Genomic DNA, 23,477 nt, shown 5'->3' with positions numbered 1-23,477 from the left:
AATACTAAGGTCTATATAAAAGAGACTTCAGATCCAGTATTAGGGGACCACTAAGGGTATATAAAAGAGACTTCAGATCCAGTTTTAGGGGACCACTAAGGTCTATATAAAAGAGAGTTCAGATCCAGTATTAGGGGACCACTAAGGTCTATATAAAAGAGACTTCAGATCCAGTATTAGGGGACCACTAAGGTCTATATAAAAGAGACTTCAGATCCAGTATTAGGGGACCACTAAGGTCTATATAAAACAGAATTCAGATCCAGTATTAAGGGACCACTAAGGTCTATATAAAAGAGACTTGGGATACAGTATTGGGGGACCACAATGGTCTATATAAAAGAGACTTCAGATCCAGTATTAGGGGACCACTAAGGTCTATATAAAGATACTTCAGATACAGTATTAGGGGACCACTAAGGCCTACATAAAAGAGACTTCAGATACAGTATTAGGGGAATACTAAGGTCTATATAAAAGAGACTTCAGATCCAGTATTAGGGGACCACTAAGGGTATATAAAAGAGACTTCAGATCCAGTTTTAGGGGACCACTAAGGTCTATATAAAAGAGACTTCAGATCCAGTATTAGGGGACCACTAAGGTCTATATAAAAGAGACTTCAGATCCAGTATTAGGGGACCACTAAGGTCTATATAAAAGAGACTTCAGATCCAGTATTAGGGGACCACTAAGGTCTATATAAAAGAGACTTCAGATCCAGTATTAGGGGACCACTAAGGTCTGAGGTAGAAAAGCATCCAAAAAGCAACATGTCTTGTGACCTTTAATCAAAATGAGAGAATTAAACATTTACTAAAGATTTCAACTTGTTATTCCACAACACCTTTTGTCTTTCATCCAAAATGCTGCGTATTACTACAATATCACTTCATTAACATCCATCTTTGCATACCTGCAGCCTTGAATATAACTGCCTTATTATCACCTTCCTCCCTTAAATAATTAACCAAGATAGATCAACACAGTACAGGAAATTGTTGGAAAAAGAAAGACTTTTGCCATTAAAATGAAGTCCACCAGATCATCCGACATTGTTATATATCATCAATATCTAATGTTTAATGTATTCCTGGAGTTATTTTGTGATGAAGTGTTTTAATTTACTTTTTTTCCCCCTGTACTTTCTTCTCAACTTCCCCTCCACTCAGTGATTTCCTGCTTTTCATGAATTTTGACAAGCCCCGGTGAAACTAGTGAGTTGTTGCTTCAATCATAGTGAGTGTGTGTTTTACAACCTTGAGCTTTGAATATTTAATTTTCAGTAGCGTTGACTTTCTGCGTTTCTTGTTGCATCATGTATCTGTGTAAGATTTCTTATAAAATAAAAGTGCAACACCTGGTAGAAATGCCGAGATGAAAGATTGTTCCCAGGTGGGTTGTTGACAGGCAACAACATTTGTATGAAAACTAAGTGATGGATTGCAGTGTGCGCCCCCTTTGCGCCCCCCGTGTGCTCCCCGTGTGCGCTTCCTGTGTGCGACCCCCATGTGCGCCCCCTGTGTGCGCTCATCTGTCGACATTCCGAATGCCTTCCTAAAGTTGCTTAACAAAAGCGTGCGTTTCCACACAAAGAAACATACACATGTCATTAATATGAGGAAAAAAATTAGACGTTAACTTAATATTTTAATGCCTGGCGAGCTCGGGTCAGCTTTCAATAGTGCTCCGTTGGACACGCGTCGGGCTCGGACAGAAAAATGCGGCCCAATCAGCTCTTTTGTCCGTGTATGCAGCTCGGAAACGCAATATGGTAATGTCGTGGCAACGTTCAAGAGACCTGGCACCGAGTTTCCGGCTCCTCATTTGCATAAAGTTGCGGTCCAGTCTACTTTATGCAACTTCATGCGGCATCTTAGTTTAGCGTGTTAGCATGCTAACAAAACGCTAACCACAAAGTACAGCTGAGGCTTATGGAAATACCAAAACCAAAGTATTGGACCAATTCAAATTTTGACCTGGTGATGGCGCTGACCAAAAAGTTACGGGATTACCAAAGTTATCAAAATTCATCCTGACGGGAACATGGATGTGTGTACCAAATGTAATGCCATTCCATCCAATAATTATAAATGTCAGCTGATACTGCCATCCCCAGAGAAATGCCACTAAGCATGAGACAAAAGTTCATTTAACATTTTAAACATTTCACAAAACAGTCTTGTTAATATTTTTTCAAAACAGCTTAATTGCCTTTCAAATGTAGCAGCATCAGTTTAAAAATAACAAATATGCTGATTAGAGTTCACCCTAACCCACTCCAGTGTAATAGCACGTACTGCAGGGTGATAACTAATCAACTTACTTTACACTGAGTAAAGTTCATGTTTGCTTCATTAGCATTGGTTTCTTAATGTTAATGTACTTCATGAAGTCAACTTTAATAATCAAGTCATTTTAGAGTTTCCATTTTCCAATTAATTTTGTGCACTCTTTATTGGAAGACACATCAACTGTAAATATCTATTTTTTTCCATTTGGCTGATGAAACAGGGAGCCCACCAGATCCTGATTCATCTTCAGAAACTCTGAACTGAGCAAAGGTTGATTGGTTGAGGGATGTAGAGAACTTCATCTCGATTGCATGGATAATACATCTCAGGGCTGATACAGCCTCTAATGGTACATGTAGTAGTTGAATGCTAGAAATACCCTTACATTAAAATGATACTGCATGCAACCACGAGTTTCTCCATATTGCTGTTTGTTCCATCTACCTCTTGCACCTCAACAGGCTGCAGTTGAGTACTTCGTGCATCATAATGCGCTGCTCCGGTAAGAACGTGGCCGTTGCAAATGCTTCGATGGAGTTGCGCTTGCGGAGGTAAATGACATCTCTTCATGTCGTGATGTGTGAGACATCGGCGTGGTCAACCATAACCATTTCCTCGAATTCGGATGACTTCATCGGCAATGTGCTCGCCTGCTGTTGCTTCCCTTGTAATGGAATGCATGTTTAGTTGTCTTATAGGAAAATGCTAATTTCCGCCTGAAGGCATGTAATGACTAATGAGAGGGATAGTGGCATCTCATGGCATTTCTTTCTCATCTGTATGGAATTGGCTTTTTTTAAACATCCTTGTTAAATTTATCAAAACATTTCTTTTTTCCAACCATTATGGACCATGATTTTATTTTTTACCCTTGTACCACTTTTCATTTCATTTATATGTTCTGAACCTATCTATCTGCAATCATTTTGATGTATTGTTTTTGTATTTTTAATCCTAATTTTGACTGAATCCTCTGTTGTACAGTGTTTTGAGACCATGTCTTATGGTGATATTGGACTTAAAGTGAAATGAGATTGAATTAAATTGCATCAATTGCGGATGGTGTTACACCTTAGCTGCTTCTCAAATGAATCCAAGTTGCACACGGTTTTGAGGGAAGCACATAAAATTCCCCCAGGAGCTACACACACACACGAGCAGATACAGATCACTGAGATATCAGAGACGCATAACTGCACAAGGAACAAGATGTCATTGTGATTGTGGTAATAAGAAACCAGCAGAGGGGAGGGTGCAGATAGCAGTGGAAGTAACGGCAGCAGCAGCTGGAATGATAGTCAGGTGATAAACACCAGCTCAGCCACGGATTTTAAGAACCCGCCTGATCCAACGTTGTCTTCCGTACGTTTGGCACGGCAACAGGGAAGTCCTAAAATAAAATGTAATGTAGGATTTCTGCAGGCATGTGCAGAGGAGTGAGCATGGGGCGTTGTGATTGGTTGATAATAAAAACAAACAGGGGTCTAAGCAAAAAAACACATACAGTATATATACTGCCTCTTGTGAATGCATCTTAATTACTATGCTAGATATACAGCATATAGATATTTATAGATATACAGTATATAGACATATATATGTAAGACAGTGAACAGGAAACACACTTGCTAATCATCAGCATACTAGTTTTTTCACACTCTACTCGCGCAAATTATGAACGCCATGACGGACGGTGAAAGAGCTTTTCTGTAGATGGATGCTAAACGCTTAACAAGCTAGCTGCTAGGAGTAGTACAAGCAAGCTAAGCTGGCCAAGTGGCTAACGTCGCCCCGCCACAGTCCATCTCTCCCCTTTGCCAAGTATTCCTCCCAATTAAAATCAATTGAAATACTTTGTGGCGTCAAGATGTCATTGTTTACTGCTGCAGGGACACCATAAATATATCTTAATGACCGTGTTAGGTATGCTATGTGTCGAACTGGTCAAATCTTAACATGGGCTACAGCGAATTAACTAACACATAAGCAGATGGCTAGATGTTACAATAATGTGTGGTTACTGCTGATCATATACACTCTGGGATATACTGCACGGATTAACGTATGATAGATAATTAATTACTGCACTTCCCAGAGCCTGGATGCATTCAGGCATCAAGAAAGTAGAAAAATAGGAAATTGCATTGGCGCCCCCAGTGACCATGTCCTTTAAAAACATAGGCTACATGTTATATAAGTCTTAAATAAGTAAATAATAGATGTTAATACAAAAAAAAACCTAGGTTGATGTCTTAATTTGGCATTATAGGTACCTCCCCCCAGCCGTTAGCATAGCATCGTGTACCAGTACCCAGCCAGCCAGTGGGATACCCATGGTACCTGTTACACCAACACCCCGTTTACCACATAGGGATACAGATTGTGTGGACTGAAGTCTGGCAAACTCGCAATTTAAAGGGGAACTATGCAGTTTTTTTGCTTAATTTACCTTAACTGAACAGCTTTGGAGTCATTGGAATGGTCATATGATTTTTTTCTAGTTTAATGGGTGGTCGCTCGCTCCCCTCCAGTGCCTGTGGGTTGAAAAACCACCCTTGCAACTCAGCCTAAGAGAGCATGGCATGATATCAGGTCTTGCGATGTAACCGATTACTTCACGGCACTGCACAAATGTGTCCATTTAGGAACCAGCTAACAAAGTAGCGATGGAGTTTTTCACACTATTGTCATGGCTGAGCCTGCAAAAAGAAGCAGAAAGCTAAGAAAGCATTGCCGGAGGAAGAGAGAAAGAGGGAACAGAAGACTGACCAAGGGAGGCGTCAGACACAAGTAAACAAAGGGAGCTGGTTGGGGGGGGGGGGCTCTATAGAAAAACCTGCGAGCAAAAAGCGAGAAAACAGCGAAGAAATCGCCAATGGCGAACTTTTACTTGCAAGTCAAATACTGAATAGTTGACTGCCAACAGTATAATTTTTGTCCAAAGAGTACCCCCCCCCCCCCCCCCCCCCCCCCCCCCCCCCCCCCCCCCCCCCCCCCCCCCCCCCCCCCCCCCCCCCCCCCCCCCCCCCCCCCCCCCCCCCCCCCCACACACACACACACTGAAACATTCCTATCTGTTTTCCACAGCAGATGAGATGTTGCAGTATCCTATCGGTGCGGCCGACTCCCAGGCACCCAGAGATACAGCACCCACACGCTGGGATGGATGGGTCCGCCAATCAGCTGAGCAGACTGCGGCCCAATCCTGGGCTCTGTGCTTCTCTCCCACAACAGCGTGAGTCACACACCGAGCTTTGCAGTCAGTGGAGTGTGTCAGCCTCCCTCTTCACAGGAAACACTGCCACCGCTGAAACCTTTCCATTTCATTGTGCGCTTACATACAGTTGCTAACAAACCCATCAATCAGCCGGGCAAACGTGTGCCCGAAGTGTTCGAAGAGCACGTTGACAACAGAGACAGAAAATAGTTCCTTTGATGACACTGACGCTATGTGTGTTAAGAAACAGAAGGGGAAAAAAGAAACTTCAAGCATCATGCAGACATACATACCCTGCATTTCTTACAACGATTTTTTGGTGGGTGACATTTAAAGTATTAGTTTGCAACTTTTCTTTATAATAATGAATGTCCATTTTAATTCAAGACGTTGCCAAATGAGTTAATACAACGCTAATTAAGACCATCAGCTCCAAAAAACTCACTGTATGTGTCAGTACGGCTATGTTTGGTGTCTTGATTGGAGATAATTGAGATCACTAAGGGCAGGTATCACTTGGATGGTTTTGGCCAGTATACACAGCTAAGTGCTGCAAAACAAATCTAACTCTGAGGACAAGTTGTGACCTAGAGTATGTGTGTTTGTATGCACTGTCTCCGTTAGGTGTCCCTCCTGTTGGTGTGTGACTTGGGAGATGAGATGAGTCACACTCACAGCTGTGACTCATCTTCCCAAAGTAACACGATGTAGCCTACTCATTGACACAGAAATACAGCTCCCAGACACACACACACACACACACACACACACACACACACACACAGCCCCGCACGCTGTACCCACAGCAATACCTCACATGCCAGATCCACATTAAAAACTCCTGGGTTAAAATCTAATTTCTGGGTTATTTCAACCCAGAATATTGGGTTATTCTTTTTGACCCAACTTCTGAGTTAATATTGGGTTAAAATAACCCAAATGTTTGGTTAAAACAACCCAACATTGTAGTTAATATAACCCAACTTCTGGGTTAAATACCTGACCCAAATAATTGGTTAAAATAACATAATCCCTATCCAGGATTTGATGTTTGTTCCCTTTTTAACCCAAGAGTTGGGTAAAAAAATAACCCAACTTGGCTTGTTTTACATTATAATACACACTCATTTTTATTGCATTAAATAAAATTAAAATCGATATAATACTAACACACACTTTGACTATTGAATTTCTTTTTTTCCTATTTTAGCTCACACTGTAATAACAATATAGAAAGAAAAAATGTGGGGCGGGGGGGCATTCTTCTTCTAAGGGGGTAAAGAGGGAAGTATGTGTTTCTTCTTCCTTTTCTTTAATTTCTGACAGACGGATGTGTATGTCATAGGGACAAGGATGTAACATATGAATTAATGTGAATTCATTTGTTAATTAATCCATGTTTAGCGGGTGTGTTCTCCTACAAATGGTGATGCTGTTTTGTCATGATGTGCACAACACAAGTGTGATTGTTCATGTTATAAACTATGTTGCCATGATGATATAATATCTCCATAAAATGCACCCCTCCAACAAAAAATGCATTAGAGAGAGAGCGAGAGAAAGCCAACCCTATAACCCAGAACATGGGTTACTCTTTTGAAAAATAACCCAGATAAACCAGGAATTTGGTTAAAATATTAGCCCTATAACCCAGAAAATGTTTACTCGCTGAAACCTTAACCCATCATTTTAACCCAAATGATAAACTGGGTTGAAGAAATAACCCGGGAGTTTTTAATGTTCAGGCAAATTGTATGAATATAATAATAATAATACATTTTATTTATAATGCCCTTTACATTTCACAGGGAAATCTCAAAGGGCTAAATACATTTACATACATTGCTGAATACATTTCCTACTGTTCATGTAGTATTCACTTTTCCAAACTTTTAGTTAGGCTACACATGCTGCCTCTGTTGCCATTCTGTTGTTTTATCTCTAAAATGTTACCTTTTAGGGAGCTCAATGTGCAGAAATCAGGAATCACTTGTTAATGCCACTTAAGACAGAATCTATTTGTATGAGTAGCTGATGCAATGTGTGGCTTTGAGAACGTCTCAGGTTACGTATGTAACCCTTGTTCCCCGAGATAGGGGAACGAGACGCTGCGTCGGTTCCCATAGTCGTAACCGACGCAGTTCGAGTTCCCCTCGAAGGGGAACGTCTCGGGTTACGTATGTAACCCTTGTTCCCCGAGATAGGGGAACGAGACACTGCGTCGGTTACGACACTATGGGAACCGACGCAGTTCGAGTTCCCCTCGAAGGGGAACTAAAACTTTGCTCAAAGAAGCTTAAAGCAGCTCCAATAAAAGCTGAAGGACTCTTATCCCTCAGTAGGTCCAGCCCTACATACATCCCTTTAACCCTCCTGTTGTCTTCGGATCAAATTTGAACCCCTTTCCAAAAAGTTTCTATATCAGAAATTTGGGTTTCTTTCAGAATAATTGTCCAAAAAAGTAACGTGGATGGTTCACAGCAACGCTCCTCACAGGTTGAATAAATAATCAGTTCACTACTTTCATTTAATGGTTGTTTTTTTGATCAATTTTATAGCATTTGGTGAAAAAACAATTGGTAAAAAAACTTAACTTAAAGTGACAAAAATATGAAAAAAACTGGGGGAAATTGTGGGAAAAGCCCACACAAAAGGCTCAGAAAAAGTCAACAACCGTTGAAAAAGTGACAAAGACATTGGGGGAAAGCCACAAAAGGGTAAAAAAAGACGACCATAACCTAAATAAAAAAATGTCAAGGTCAGCGGAAGACAACACGAGGGTTAAACTCTTTTAAGAACAATTTGATTAAACATACTGTACATATAGTAAACAGTAGGTGTCAAGTTCTTGCCTTTGTGGAACAGATTGATTGAATGGAACCAGACACTACCAAAGCATTTAGATATGCCGTTTATTGTTATGCACTGTGACACACATTTTTTCCATTATCTTCTATATCATCATAGCCAATAACACAACAAAACAGTGAAACATCAATAGTAACATCCAGTGGAATAGGGTGTAATTAACCAACAGGATATCAGACGTGTACTCTCTATTATTCTACCGAATTTCATTAAACCAGAGGACCTGATGAAATTGGTGGATGTGCCAAGGCCAATTCCTCTCGAACCCCCGCTTCACCACTCAACGTGTAAGCCCGTAAACAAGAAACTCTGATTGGGGTGTAGATAAAGAGAAGGGAAGTGCTGGGCCAATCAGAAAAAAGTCTTTGTTCGGAGTTCAAAATAGAGCACTTGAAACCCAACTGTTGCCTGGAGACAAATTGTGAGCAATTACGGAGCCAGATTACAATGGAGAGAAAACAGGTGATGTTGTCAATGGGCAACCTGTTCTCACTCCAAATGCGTAAAATATGGACGTTTGCACGGCGGCTGTCCGCGTCTGATGTGACGTGTGTGTAGAACGTGCCGCGGAGAGCAGCATCTAGACAGGGTTTAGCCATAGACAGTTGAAGAAATGGACCAACAGACCCCGTTGTTCTGGACGAACGCCAGTGAAGTCTATCAGAAGCTCTTTTCCGGTGATGTCCGACCTCCAACTGAGCTTGAAGACGTAGATATGACTTAAAAGTTGTAAGTCTTCTGGTAGCTGAGCCAAGAGAAATCTCAATCATTCCCAATCAGCAGAGACGGAGAGGTATATGTTTGGAGATAACATAGACACAGCTAACTAAAATTACTGCTAACTAAAATGCTAGTTGACATTAGTAATTAAACCTAAACAGCTGATGAAGTCCAAACTCTCTGCGAGCTTCTCCTGTAAATTCGGTGATTTGTTGACTATCCGACGGTATGTCGCGTGGTTATGACACAATTGTTAGCCTATTTTTATAAAAACGTCTGCTAAGGAGCCATAACGTGAGATACAAGGTAACGAAGCCTTTTATCCATTGTCGTGTTTCTTTAGAAATAAACAACGGACGATAGAGTCTTCAAACCCTTCAGATGTAAAGTTATTAGCTGTGAAAGTGACTGGAAATGAATGGAAGTCAATGGGACGCTAACGGCGGGTGATGGCTTAGTAGCAATGAAATGGCGCCATGGGAGCTACTGGGAGGAGAGGCTTACCCCCTTAGGTGTAACAAGTAGTGTGTAAGGGAGAAGATCCGCGTAGAGATGTAAGCCAGGGTGGTGGATGGGTCAAACACAGGACTTTCACCCAGGGAAAATATAGATATTGGCAATGATTGTTCAATTTAATCCTTAACCCTTGTGCATGTGAGCGGCAAATTTAATATCCTGCAGTCCGTGTGCAGGTGAAAGGAAACATAGATCATCTATGTGATCTATGCAATATCATAACCTAGTCTCCTTGACTCTTGTCTTGTACCTCTGCTATTTAAAATAAATAAATGACACAAATATTGAGCCAAAATTCAACAAACGCCATCAAGAGGAAGGTGAAAACACACCTTTTTTTCCATTTGTCATTAGAATTCTATTTCAGTGTTAAGGTTGACATTACTCCCTGTATTTTTTTTTAAATATATTTTTGAAATATAACACTGGTGACAAACACAGTCTGTGGTCAACAACTATATCCTGGTCCTGTAACATGAGGTGTTTAAGAGAGCCACAAGGTTCTCTGGTTGAAGTCGTGGGGCCTCATTTATGCATTTTAATTCAGTTTTGTCATGAGAAATACATGATCTATTTAGATCAAGTTGGGCTTTTGAAGCCAGATATGTGTTTAAAGTACTACGGCTGCCGCCTCTTAGTTGATTAGTCCACAAAATGGTAATTTTTGGTCCTAGTCAACTAAGATTTCTGCAGTCAGTTAGTCATTTTTATGCTTTTTCGTGCTGAATGAATGAATTTCCAATTCTATTTTATGAGCAAATCTCTGGTAAACACAAGATTTAAAGAGGTGCTTTTGGATGAACTTTGTGGGGAAACTCCAGATCTTACAGATCTGTCAATTAAATCAACATATGAGTGTTAGTTGACTAAGAATGTCTTTAGTCGAGGACAACCTTATAAAATACCCTGTCTCTGACTGTCTAGCTGGCGCGCTAACTTGCTAACCAGCTCGCCTAGGCTAGCACAAGTCTGTCACAATTAGGGTTGGGTTCTTATGCAACTGGTAGGAATCGGTGTCGGTTATTAAAACGTAAATTTTGGTTCCACTCAATGTGTTAACTGAAATGTTTCCCTCTGTTGCTCCAAAACAGACGTAAAGTATCACGCTTTCTCTGTAGTCTACCGTTAGCTAGCTAGGCTACTGTTAAAATGCCATGTTTTCCCTCTGGGCGCTGGTTAGCATTCTAACTCAACATTTTTTTTGTTACTTTTTAATAGTGTAACTGTTTTTTATTGTTAAATTATTGAAGTTGTGCTTTAGGTGACTTCGGATTACCTATTACATATTGAAATAACGTTTTGTTAACTTTAAATCATTTCCCATTTTTAAAGAACTCTATAAAAGAGCCTTCTTTGATGTTATTTTTCAGTTTTTCAAGAATCGGTTTAGGAATCCGAGTAGTTTTAACCCCAGTCACAGCTCCCAGAGCTTCTCTCTATTTTGTCTTTACTGTTCTATTTGCATTCCCTGGAATTTTGTTCCCTGTTGTACATTACGCTAAATAAAAAGTTTTTGGAGAGGGAATGTAAAGCTCTCCAAGCTCACAATCTCCCTATCAATCAGGTAGCCAATTATCTTAGCCCGGTCGACAAAGGCTACAATAAGTTCACACAGGTTATTATACATTTGTAACGTTGACTCCTCTCATTACTGTCTGCACCATTCCTCTTTAGTGGAGCAGTTTTCTGCTAACAAGACAGTTAAATAAAAGTGGATAGTGCAATATAGCTAACAAGCTATGATAACTTGCTCTATTTTTGTCTCTCAGGCTCTCATCCCTTATAATTATTGTGTCAAAGTTGAGATTATTTAATGGCGATTCCATGGGAATGAATTTGTTTTACCCTTTACATCCTGGTGTGCAAACACTTTTTGGTCTAACTGCAATATCACAAAACAACCTCCAATTGAACAATTTGCATGGTAAAATGACACTTTAACAACAATGTTAGGACCAGGTAAATGAGTCCCCAGGACTAGAACAAAAGCCTGTACACAATGTAGCTCAGGAGGGATATTTTTTAAGAAGTAGGCTTCACAATTTCCACTTTTGAAAGTGTGACTGGTATCATACCCTCTATCGCTGGCGGCTCAGTGACAACATCCCCGGGATCCCTCAATCCCTTCCACTTTGACCCTGACTCTTCTCTCCGCTCCCCTTGCCCCGGTCTGTGGAACAACCTCTCTTTCAAGCTGCCCCTGGGGAGGATCCAAAAGACCACCCCCATCGCCGCCATGGCCGAGCCAAAACAGCAGAGCCCGATCCCGGCTGCGTTGCTGAGGTGCAGCTCCCAGTTAAACCTGACAGCCCGGCTGTCCAGGAAGAACAGGTCCCCCTCTCCGAAAGACTCGATTTTATGGGGAGTGGAGTAACCGACTGACAGGCTGGCAATACCTGCACTCAGGATCAGGAGACCCAGGGCCAGGGACACCTGGAGGAAGAGGGAGACAGAAAAAAATACCAAACGTGGATTTATGCGCGGCCCTGGTCCTTTGTTTTCCACAGGGGGTCCTATTTTCTCAGTGCTCTTCACTTCTTATTAGGAAAGGTCATTTTGTGGTTTGTGGTGCAAAAAAATACACACAATGCCAAATGGGCAGGGGAGCTTACATGCAATCCCTCACCTTTACAAATTCCACCACACCACTGCTTGCACTTCATCATCCAGAGTTAAAAATGCACTGTTTGCACATTATAACGAGTGTATCACAAAGAGTTTTTTTTAGAGTTATTACACTGGTGAAGCTTAATGCTGGCAAGTAAAAACAATTACCAGGCGACACCATGTGTGACTGAGGTGGAACATGTCGGTCTGCAGCTCGTCCCTGACCAACAGTGACAAGGACAGTAGGCTAATCTGCCAAAATAAGGTTAAATGAAATATTTCACCTTTTCTTCAACTGGATCTTGTTGAAAAGGGGATTGAAGGCCTTTCCTATCACAGTAAGATTCAAAATAGCATGTGATTGAAATGAAATTTCAATTTGGAAATGTATGTTTGTTACATAACTGCACTTCCGGTTACACACGTGACGCAGAACGTGACTTGTTCTCCCCTGGTGGAACCCATGGTCTCCTGGGTGAAGGTGCTGTATTTTTTCAGTCCATCTACCACCCAGCCTACCTCCTCACGCGGAATTTGGCGCTCTTCTACTTCGACCTAATGAGCGACCACGTGATGTTAGCAGATTGGAGGGTGGAGAAGCTCTACCTTCCAGACTGCTGAGTTCCACAACAGGGTCGACCTCTGGTTCTGGGCGAGCCCCGGATCCTCCGGGTCTCTCTCCCACATGGAGGACGAGCACTCCTCATAGAAGTGGTGCAGATAGGAACGCACCCCAAACTGAAGACAGCTAGGACCCGCCTGGGAGGATGTTGGGCACAAAGGGACCACGTTACATGGGAGAAAAGCCATTTTTTTGCACAAAGCAAAGTTAACACTGCTGATTGCAGTCTGCAAATTATAGGCTAGTAAATACATATGGAGCATCAATAAAATACTAACTTGGTACACATACCAGTATGAATATGTAAGTACAAATGACAACTTTGGTTCTGCAAGGTACTTTATCTTCACTACAATCTTTTAATTTGCGCTACCTATGTTACAGTGTTGTTTGACAAATGTTAATTAACAACACTTACTGCAGTTCTGAAGGTACTTCTAGAGTAAGGACTCTCATAATTATCTGGATGAAAAATAAATCAAAAGTACATTTTTGAGAAAATCCTTCATAACTGTGTTGTGATATGTCCGTTAATACCAGGACAAAGAAAATCCCCCTGTTACAGTATAGGGTAAGTCTGGGGTATGTGGACTGTAGTTTGTATTTCATTCATTGTGAGAAGGGTATCTATTGAAATATGTGGGCTGTAATTTAAAGTGTAACCAAAGCATATCAGATGTCCTCAGTCTATCTGCCCACTGTTGATTATACAACAATTTGATCTTATATAATCAAGTTAAACACGCAGGAAAAGCTCACCTCACTCCCAGAGGATTCTCCTCCTGAGCCAGAAACACAGGCCTCAGAGCACAGCGCCATCAGACCTTGCACACCTGCAGTGAAAGACCCATTCTGTAGGTAATACACACTGTATTCAGAGCTTGATATGTGCACATGTCGGGCTGCGTTGTTGTAACCCAAACACTGTTTATCTGCTGAATATGGATTTTCCTCTATCAAAGCCTCCATCCCTGAAGAAGGCTTGTTATAAATCTTTGGCCTGTGTCGCCCGTCATGTTGCCCCGATTATTGTTGCCGCGTGTGAACGATTGACGGCCACTGTGGCCCTAGGTGGCTCCATCACCACCCACGGATGAGTCACACAGATGCAAGAGCGAGCACACTCTATTCTTCCTCATCCACATTTGCACACGTCTCGCTGTTGTTATTCTCCCGAGGCGCTTTGATGGATTTCTTTCATTCTCTCGCCTTCAAACATAGCTGATCTCAGTCTGTACTGTACAGTGCGTTTAACCTGACTGCAGTTTCAAACATAACCCCGACAAGCAAATCTGGAATCACCAACCGGGAACATCCTGCTCAGGTAGACATGTTTGGCGTGTACCTTTCTCAATGACCCAGATCTTGAACCAGACAGGATCAGCTGTTACCAAACTCTGTCTAATTAAATAAGCTTTTTGTTAGCCAGTGTGATTTGTGTTTGCAAGCCCTGGTGTGAATGGAAATTGTGGGGATATTAACATATGAAAATGCAAGAAAATATACAAAAGAGCCTGTGTGTAATGGCACCAAATTGAAGGAAGCTAATTCAAACAGATAAACAAACCCTTTGATTCCATTTGGCCGTTGCGTTATTATCTCTAAATTACCTGCTGCTGTTTGAGCTTTTACCGTATTGAGTTTTTAGAAACTACATTACACACAAAGAAAGCTAATTGTGGGCAGATTTCATCAACATAAACCTTGGTTTTCCCTATAAAAGAAATGATCTGACCTTTCTGGAGTTGTTCATGCTGAATGTCAACACAATTAGAAATATGGATTCACATAAAAACAAGGAAGCCAAGTCCATAAACTAATACATCACTTTCAATGGATAACTTTATGTGAGCACTGATTAGGGACTCCAGCGGTGGAGGGTGACTAAAAGAACTTAAAGGGATACTTCACCAATTAGCATTAAGCTGAGTATCAGTAGAAACCCGGTAGTATTTTTGAATGACCTCATGTCCCCTAAAACTGGACCTTTTCTTCTGATGATGCAAAAATCGTCATTTGGCGTCATCTGAGGCCTTTTTGAACTACAGCCATGTAGTTCCACATGTTTTCAACATGGGGGTTGGGACTTGCACTACCCCATGCAGTTTATTAGTGCCACAAGTACAAAATTAGCCAAAGTGGTAGGTGTACTAGGAAAAACTCGGCACTTGATTCATAGACAAGTTGCAATTATGTTGTATTACTCAATTATTGCAATGTTGCTTAGGCTAGCACCCACCCAACTACACTGGAACCTACATTTACTTCATAAATACTTCTTTCATTATGTTTTCAAATAAATATGTGGAGCGCTGCATGGTATAACCACAGGCTCTTAAGTATCAAACTCATTTTCTTGAATATTGGCGTGATGTATTCATTTTTCATATGGCTTACAGATGGATTTCAGATCTTTGATGATCATAAAACACAAACTTACTCTATGGCTTCTCTATCCTTTACTGGAGTGGTTCCCAAACTTTTATGAGCTCAAGACCCAAAAGAGAAATTTGGTCTCTCCCCGTGACCCGAATTTACAAAAGATTTCATGTATGTATTTTTTTCCTTCTTGTCTTGTGATTTCCCGCTTTGTGGGATTGTCCCCCTCACCCTGATTTGTTTCACCTGTAGAGTCACCTGTCTCTCATTTCCTCTTATATTTAGTCTCTATGTTTTTCTTTGTCTTGTGTCAGGTCATTGTTTTCTGTTTAGATTGCATGTGTGTGTGTGTGTGTGTGTGTCTTCCCTGTTTGTCTCCGTGTTCCTGGTTGCTTTTTTACCTGTTTTGACTTTGTCTTCATTCTGGACTACGTTTTTGCCGGCAGTATCCGGGACATCTCTGCATTTTGGTCTGGATCGGGTCTTTTTTATTTTTTATTTTTTTATTTATGGATTTTCAAGAAAAAAAATGAGAAAAGAGGAGAGATGGAAAAACTAAAATAAAAATAAAATCCTAATGAAAAACACCAAATATACCATACATATAACATATAGAACACAGCACATCTTGGATTACAACAATATTCCATGGTCATAGTTAGGATGGATACTATAAAAAAAAACATCATAAGGTAATAAAGTTAAATTAATTTAACTAAATTAATCACACTACTCACTAATTTGCACAGCGAGGTTTCATAAAATTGTCTATGGGTTCACATTTTTAAGGGGATTCAGTATCGGGTCCCATGTCTTATCAAACTTGTCTCCTCTATCTTCATCAACGCTTTAGCAGTAAATTCAACACCTTCAAATTTTTTAACCAATCAGAAGCGGCCATGAATTTCACAAGCCAATCACAGCAGGACATCCCTGTCTTTTCTCTGCTGCTCAGTTGTCATTTCAGGCAAAGAGCAGAACCCTCCGCCTCCATCACCCGCGACTCCCTGGGTCCCCGGTTTGGTCTTCGGGCTCCTCACCAGTGTCTAGACACCATCTGGGGATTCTCTTTTGGTTTTCTACCCCTTTAAAAAAAATCCTTTCATAACAATAACAATAGAGTCTAATTTTCAAAGACTTTCAAAGACTATTGTACTGCATATGTACAATAAATCTCCAAAAAAGTCTCTCCTGACTGAATCAGAGAAATTGTTTTCTGGGTTCAGTGGATAAGTGCGTGACTGGCTTGCACAGAGCTCGAGCCTCACTCACACCCAACAACTTTGCGATTAACTGGAAAGCCAATTGTGAGCCAGGCTTTTATTTCCCGACATCCTGTCACTGTCGTTTGATGGGAGAAAAGCCCCACAGGTTCCAAAGAATTGTGAAAAGCCTTTACAGTGCTCACATTCTGCTCCTTTTCAGGTTCATAGTTGTACTTAGAGGTTATATCAGAATAGGTTTACATGGTTACACACCATATTTTGGTTGTACTGCACGTTGCTGCAGCTCGTCTTTTCACCCTGTGTGTTGAGCTCTCAGTTTTAGCTACAGAGTGAGGCTTTGCACTTCTGTTCCATCTTTGTCGGGAGTCGCACATGCGCAGTAGCTAGGTAAGGACTACTAGCCAGTCAGAAGCATGAGTATAAAAGCCAAAGTTCGTCACAGAAGTAAATGCTGGACTACAATAGAGCCGTTTGGATTAGTGTGTAAACAGTGTTTTCTGTTGGAGATGGTAAGTCCCTTGGGGTGACTTTACATTTTTCCCTTTGTAAACATATAACATGTACAAAAAAGATACAGAACACAATACAGAAGAGGAAAAAGCCCGAAAGCATAATATGAGCACTTTAGAGAATACTGGTGGCTGCCAAAGTGACACTTCACCAATTTTACAAACCAAATTAAGTTGCCTTGTCATTTGGAGTTCTGATACAAATTTACAACAGAAGTGTAAAAAAGATTAGAAGGAGTTGAATTTAATGTAAAAGAGTCTGTCATTTACCAGGTAGGGTGGATGAAATGCTTGCTTGCACAACAGCAAATTTAGGTTTGGGTTTTTTTGGAGCTTTGTGGGGGCATTGTCCCAGTTATATCTTTCTCAATGTCAACATGGCTTATTAAAATTCAGGATCTTAAATTTCAATATGGTGATTTTAATCAACATCAATAAATTCTCATTACATGTGGGGTCCCACAGGGTTCAGTGTTGGTACGCATTCTTTTATTTGTTGTTGTCCATTTCTATGCATTTTTGCTTGTATTGTATTTAAATGTGTATCTTTTAATCAATGAAAATTGCTCTTCTCATCACAACCTCAGAAGTGTGTATTATAAAGTAAGTAAAACGTCTTCTAGGACTAATACAGAAATACCATGGTGGGTTTTCATTTTGAAATCAATCAGTTAGTCTAAAAAGAATAAAAATGATTAATTCAGATTGAGAGCTCTCTATGGTGTGTGTATGTATCTGTAACAGTTTCATGGTTGAGTCCTATTACCTTTTCACCAACAATGAGATAAATATTGTAAGGTAAGGTAAGTTTGTACAATTCTAGAGTTAAATTGTCCATCTAATGGCAATCTGACAGGATAGTCTACTCAAAAGAAGTGCTGCATTCACCAGCTGTCAATAATGCCTCCAGGAACACAAATAAGTGTTTCTGCATCTGTTAGCAGTTTCAGTCATTAAAAGCAGCCTCACATACACACACACACACACACAGTCAGATGTGTGCCAATGTGTGTTCTGTAAATATTTTAGTGTTTCCTGAAGATGCATTATGTATGCAGACTGTCATAACAGATCCCAAATGAAAAGAAAACAAATACTGTAATTTTCCCATATTTCTCCAGTGTGTGTGTGTGTAAAGAACATTTCTTACCAGGCAGAATAGGTTTGTGTGTGTGTGCATCATATTTGTTATTTGGACACATATGGTAAGCCATTAAAGGCAGGATAAGACTGTTTCCAAGGTCCCCTTGGGAAAGAAAGTCATTGAAAACTGGCCTTGTTTGTCTTTCATCTCCACACATACACACACAACACACACACAAACACACACACTCACTCACTCACACACATACAGGTTTTTTGTATTACCAAGCCGTGCTCTATCAGAGAGAGATAGAAATTTCCATGGTTACGAGTCCAGCAAGGTCAGACACAGGAAGTAAGTGCTAGGTGTTGATTGGCTCTTCGATAATTACACTTCCCTTAAAGATGATGTGCAAACAGGATCTTTTTTTCATCCACTCTATTTAGAAGCTGTTGTAAAGCATTATCTGTAATTTCAGCTGCATGGCTTGCTGCACTTATTACCGCCTTTTATTCACCAGCTTGGGAGGGTTATTCTTTGGTGTGATAAATTATGCATGGTGCTTGTCTGGTATCTTAAAAATAACCTGTGCATCAACCCACACCAGCCTATAAAGCCACTGTCAATACTGTGAAACATCCAAGCCATCATCTTAATTAGTTTTGAAAAGCCTTTCATTTATTGGCTTGTCAAATGAAAAGGATGAACCATTTTCCAAAGCCACAATATTTAGGTTTGATGACTTAGAAGACAGTTTAAGTCTTTTTTTAAATATTTTGCATTGGTCTAATCCTTTTTATTGTGGTAAGGATGGTGGCCGCTAACCCAGCATGCACGCACTTTCTGACAAGTTGGCAATTCAGCGGAATGCTATTAGAGATATAGATAAATTCACACCTATAGGCAAAGTTTCCAGTCCACCTTATTTTGTGCTTGACCCTTTATTTACATCAAAATGAACCACCACTTACATATGAGAATGCCTATAATTTATTCTTATTGTTAGAACTCAAAAGAACACATTGTCTTTTTGGTATAAAATAATCTTACTCACTCTTTTACAGAGATTTATGAAAGAAACATCAATAATATGCTCTCCTTGTCTAAGGTAGATATTTCTCTGGAGTCAGCAGACATTTAGCTTAGCTTAGCATGAAAACAGGAAATAGCTAGCCTGGCTCTGTCTAAAGCTAACACCTCTAAACCTCACTGATCAACATGCTATAGCTTGTTTGTTTAATCTGCACAAAAACTGAATTGTAAAAGCAAGAATCATGTCAGAAAGCAAATATGCATACCGAAAATGTCAAACTACTTCTTCAAATTAACTCACGTTGTGCATTTTTCTCTGCCTGTATGTTGAACACGTGTTTTGGAAGCTTACAGTTTTTCAGCTTGTTAAAAGTCCTTTTCTTCTTTATATCTCTATATCTCATGGATTCCCAAAAGGCATATTAAAACTCAAAATCATTCCATCATTCTATCACAAATGCAGGCCTGCTTTGACTTATCTTATAATGGCACTGAAGGCTTGTTAACTGCGTTCCCTCTCTCCCCCCCCCCCCATGTCATATCTCTTTCAAATTCAAGCATACAGTCACGATACATGACTCTATCTCAAATACAGGCATACCTTTATAATTGCATAGTTAAAAGCTGGTTAAATTTACTCAGCTTCTCTCTATCTCTTTCTTAAAAGCAGGTATTGGAGGTGCACAGTTATGGATGCACCATAGCTGTGTTGAAACCTCATATCTCTTGTTATCTTCAATGTAGCTGGGCTTTTAGGAAGCACACATTTTAATTGCACAATAAAGCCTTCGTAATACACGCATTTCCTCTCCGTCTGTATATCATACAGACTGGATCTGCTGCAGCGCTGCTGGCAGGGTGATGTGATGGCAGTGCACAGTTGAGAAGGTTACTGGATGTGATTGTGTGTGTGGGGGCCGGGGGCCGCGGAATGGGTGTGTTACATCACGCACGTCAGATAATGGCACATTAACATGAATAATGCATCCCGTGTTGACAAGTGGAAGGAGCACACAGAGTCTAAATATTCTATAAGGAGAGGAATTCATAGAATAGAACAGCACTTTGGGAACTAATGGGCCGTCCAGTGTCCCATCCTATGATGAAGAGGCAGAGGAGTGTGTGCATGTGTCTGAGTGTTTTTGTGAATGTGTTGATGTGCGCCTGCATGGCCGATTTGCTCGTTATTGTTCAATATGGGTTAGAAAGCCTTTTCAAAAAAACTTGTTTAATGCATTCTCATTTTGGGCTATGTGTTTTTTATTGTGCTTGTCAAGAGGGAAAAATCTGTTTTTGAAAATATAATAAGTACTGCATGTGCTGTATTCACTGTAATTATATTTCCAGACAGTGGAAGTCTGGAGGAGACACATGGCCAAAAGAAAACTGTCACGATATGTCCATACCTTTGCAAGATTTAGACAGTTACTTCTATTGAAAAGGTTTCGACTGGGGCTCTGATTGATTTGTTTTTGTAGGTGCTAGTGGAATATCTATTAAGATTTACTCCAATATAAGCAAAGGTCTTAAAGTACAAAATCAGCAAAACAATTTCTTAAAGTATCAAAAATAAAGTTACCATTTAGGTATAATGACCAGCTAATATAATGTTGGATTATTACTACTGATATATCATTGTGTAAGAAGAATTTTTGAAAGATAAGATAAGATAAGGTCATCTCTCGTTGAAACAACAAGACATAGTGTAATATGTTAAAATCCAAAGACTATGATATCATAAAAAGCCATTTCATAGTACAGTATATCCAAAAAGTGATAATATGTGCATCCAGGCACACACGTGAGGTGTAGTGCCTTGCTTGGGGACATTTGCATGTCAACAGAGGAGCCTTGGATTGATCCACTAACCTTGTTTTTACGGGGTGACCACTCTACCTCCAAGCAGTAGTAAAAACATCATTATCCATAGTAGAGTACGGTAATTACAAAAACATAGAATGGTATGTCAAAAAGTCACATACTATAGTATGTCAAAAAAGGGATGAAAAAAGCAATAGTATAGTATGTCAAAAAAGGGATGAAAAAAGCAATAGTATAGTATGTCAAAAAAGTCATAGTATAGTGTGTATAAAAAAGGATAAAAATGCATAGTATAGTACGTCAAAAAATCTATAGTATAGTCTCTATGAAAAGGGATGAAAAAAGTCATAGTATAGTATGTCAAAAAAGTCATGGTATAGTATGTCAAAAAAGAGATGAAAAAAGTCATAGTATAGTACGTCAAAAACGTCATAGTATAATATGTCAAAAAGCTATAGTATAGTATGTATAAAAAGGGATGAAAAAAGTCATAGTATAGTACGTCAAAAAAGTCATAGTATAGTATGTCAAAAAAGCTATAGTATAGTATGTCAAAAAAGGGATGAAAAAAGTCATAGTATAGTATGTCAAAAAAGTCATAGTATAGTAAGTAAAAAAAGTAATAGTATAGTATGTCAAAAAAGGATGAAAAAAGACACAGTATAGTATGTCAAATAAAAGCTATAGTATAGTATGTCAAAAAAGTCATGGTATAGTATATCAAAAAAGTCATAGTATAGTATGTCAAAAAAGCTATAGTATAGCATGTCAAAAAAGTCATAATATAGTATGTCAAAAAAGTCATAGTATAGTATGTCAAAAAAGTCATAGTATAGTATGTCAAAAAAGCTATAGTATAGTATGTATAAAAAGGGATGAAAAAAGACACAGTATAGTATGTCAAAAAAGTCATAGTATAGTATGTCAAAAAAGGGATGAAAAGAGCCATAGTATAGTATGTCGAAAAAGTCATGGTATAGTATGTCAAAAAAGCTATAGTATAGTATGTCAAAAAGTCATGTTATAGTATGTCAAAAAAGTCACAGTATAGTATGTCAAAAAAGTCATGGTATAGTATGTAGAAAAAGTAATAGTATAGTATGTATAAAAAGGGATGAAAAAAGACACAGTATAGTATGTCAAATAAAAGCTATAGTATAGTATGTCAAAAAAGTCATAGTATAGTATGTCAAAAAAGCTATAGTATAGTATGTCAAAAACGTCATGGTATAGTATGTCAAAAAAGCTATAGTATAGTATGTCAAAAAAGTCATAGTATAGTATGTCAAAAAAGTCACAATATAGTATGTCAAAAAAGCTATAGTATAGTATGTCAAAAAAGTCATAATATAGTATGTCAAAAAAGCTATAGTATAGTATGTCAAAAAAGTCATAGTATAGTAAGTCAAAAAAGCTATAGTATAGTATGTCAAAAAAGTCATAGTATAGTATGTCAAAAAAGTTATAGTATAGTATGTCAAAAACGTCATAGTATAGTATGTCAAAAAAGCTATAGTATAGTATGTCAAAAAGTCATAGTATAGTAAGTCAAAAAAGCTATAGTATAGTATGTCAAAAAAGTTATAGTATAGTATGTCAAAAAAGTCATAATATAGTATGTCAAAAAAGCTATAGTATAGTATGTCAAAAAAGTCATAGTATAGTAAGTCAAAAAAGCTATAGTATAGTATGTCAAAAAAGTCATAGTATAGTATGACAAAAAAGGGATGAAAAGAGTCACAGTATAGTGCGTCAAAAAAGTCATAGTATAGTATCTATAAAAAGAGATGAAAAAAGACACAGTATAGTATGTCAAAAAAGTCATAGTATAAAAAAGACAAAGTATAGTATGTCAAATAAAAGCTATAGTATAGTATGTCAAAAAAGTCATAGTATAGTATGTCAAAAAAGCTATAGTATATTATGTCAAAAAAGTCATAGTATAGTATGTCAAAAAAGCTATAGTATAGTAGTCAAAAAAGTCATAGTATAGTAAGTCAAAAAAGCTATAGTATAGTATGTCAAAAAAGTCATAGTATAGTATGTCAAAAAAGTTATAGTATAGTATGTCAAAAAAGTCATAGTATAGTATGACAAAAAAGGGATGAAAAGAGTCATAGTATAGTATGTATAAAAAGAGATGAAAAGAGACACAGTATAGTATGTCAAAAAAGTCATAGTATAAAAAAGATGATATAGTATGTATAAAAAGGGATGAAAAAAGACACAGTATAGTATGTCAAAAAAGGATGAAAAAAGACAAAGTATAGTATGTCAAATAAAAGCTATAGTATAGTATGTCAAAAAAGTCATAGTATAGTATGTCAAAAAAGGGATGAAAAGAGTCATAGTATAGTGCGTCGAAAAAGTCATAGTATAGTATGTCAAAAAAGCTATAGTATAGTATGTCAAAAAAGTCATAGTATAGTATGTCAAAAAATCTTTAGTATAGTATGTCAGAAAAGTCATGGTATAGTATGTCAAAAAAGTCATAGTATAGTATTTCAAAAAAGCTATAGTAAAGTATGTCAAAAAAGTCATAGTATAGTATGTCTAAAAAGTCATAGTATAGTATGTCAAAA

At 38.8% G+C, this 23,477-nt stretch overlaps 1 protein-coding gene across 1 annotated transcript; it reads right to left on the bottom strand.

The window, feature by feature from the left end:
- Nucleotides 1-10,111: 10,111 nt before the first annotated feature.
- nrsn1l (neurensin 1-like) lies at nt 10,112-14,513 on the bottom strand. Its single transcript, XM_034892559.1, has 3 exons — nt 13,604-14,513; nt 12,829-12,981; nt 10,112-12,048 (listed from the first exon to the last, which is right to left on the bottom strand). The coding sequence occupies exons 1-3, from the start codon at nt 13,811-13,813 to the stop codon at nt 11,638-11,640; spliced, it is 774 nt and encodes a 257-aa protein (XP_034748450.1). The 5' UTR covers nt 13,814-14,513; the 3' UTR covers nt 10,112-11,637.
- Nucleotides 14,514-23,477: the final 8,964 nt, after the last annotated feature.

This window comes from Etheostoma cragini, chromosome 14 (assembly GCF_013103735.1).
Source record: "Etheostoma cragini isolate CJK2018 chromosome 14, CSU_Ecrag_1.0, whole genome shotgun sequence".
Taxonomy (NCBI): domain Eukaryota; kingdom Metazoa; phylum Chordata; class Actinopteri; order Perciformes; family Percidae; genus Etheostoma; species Etheostoma cragini.
This window is presented reverse-complemented; position numbering and strand designations above follow the sequence as displayed.

Coding starts and splice junctions, on each gene's coding strand:
- nrsn1l (XM_034892559.1), bottom strand. CDS start 13,813: ATGGAGGCTTTGATAGAGGAAAATCCATATTCAGCAGATAAACAGTGT. Junction 12,982..13,603: donor GAGAATCCTCTGGGAGTGAG/GTGAGCTTTTCC, acceptor ACATCCTCCCAG/GCGGGTCCTAGCTGTCTTCA. Junction 12,049..12,828: donor GGAACTCAGCAGTCTGGAAG/GTAGAGCTTCTC, acceptor CTCTTCCTCCAG/GTGTCCCTGGCCCTGGGTCT.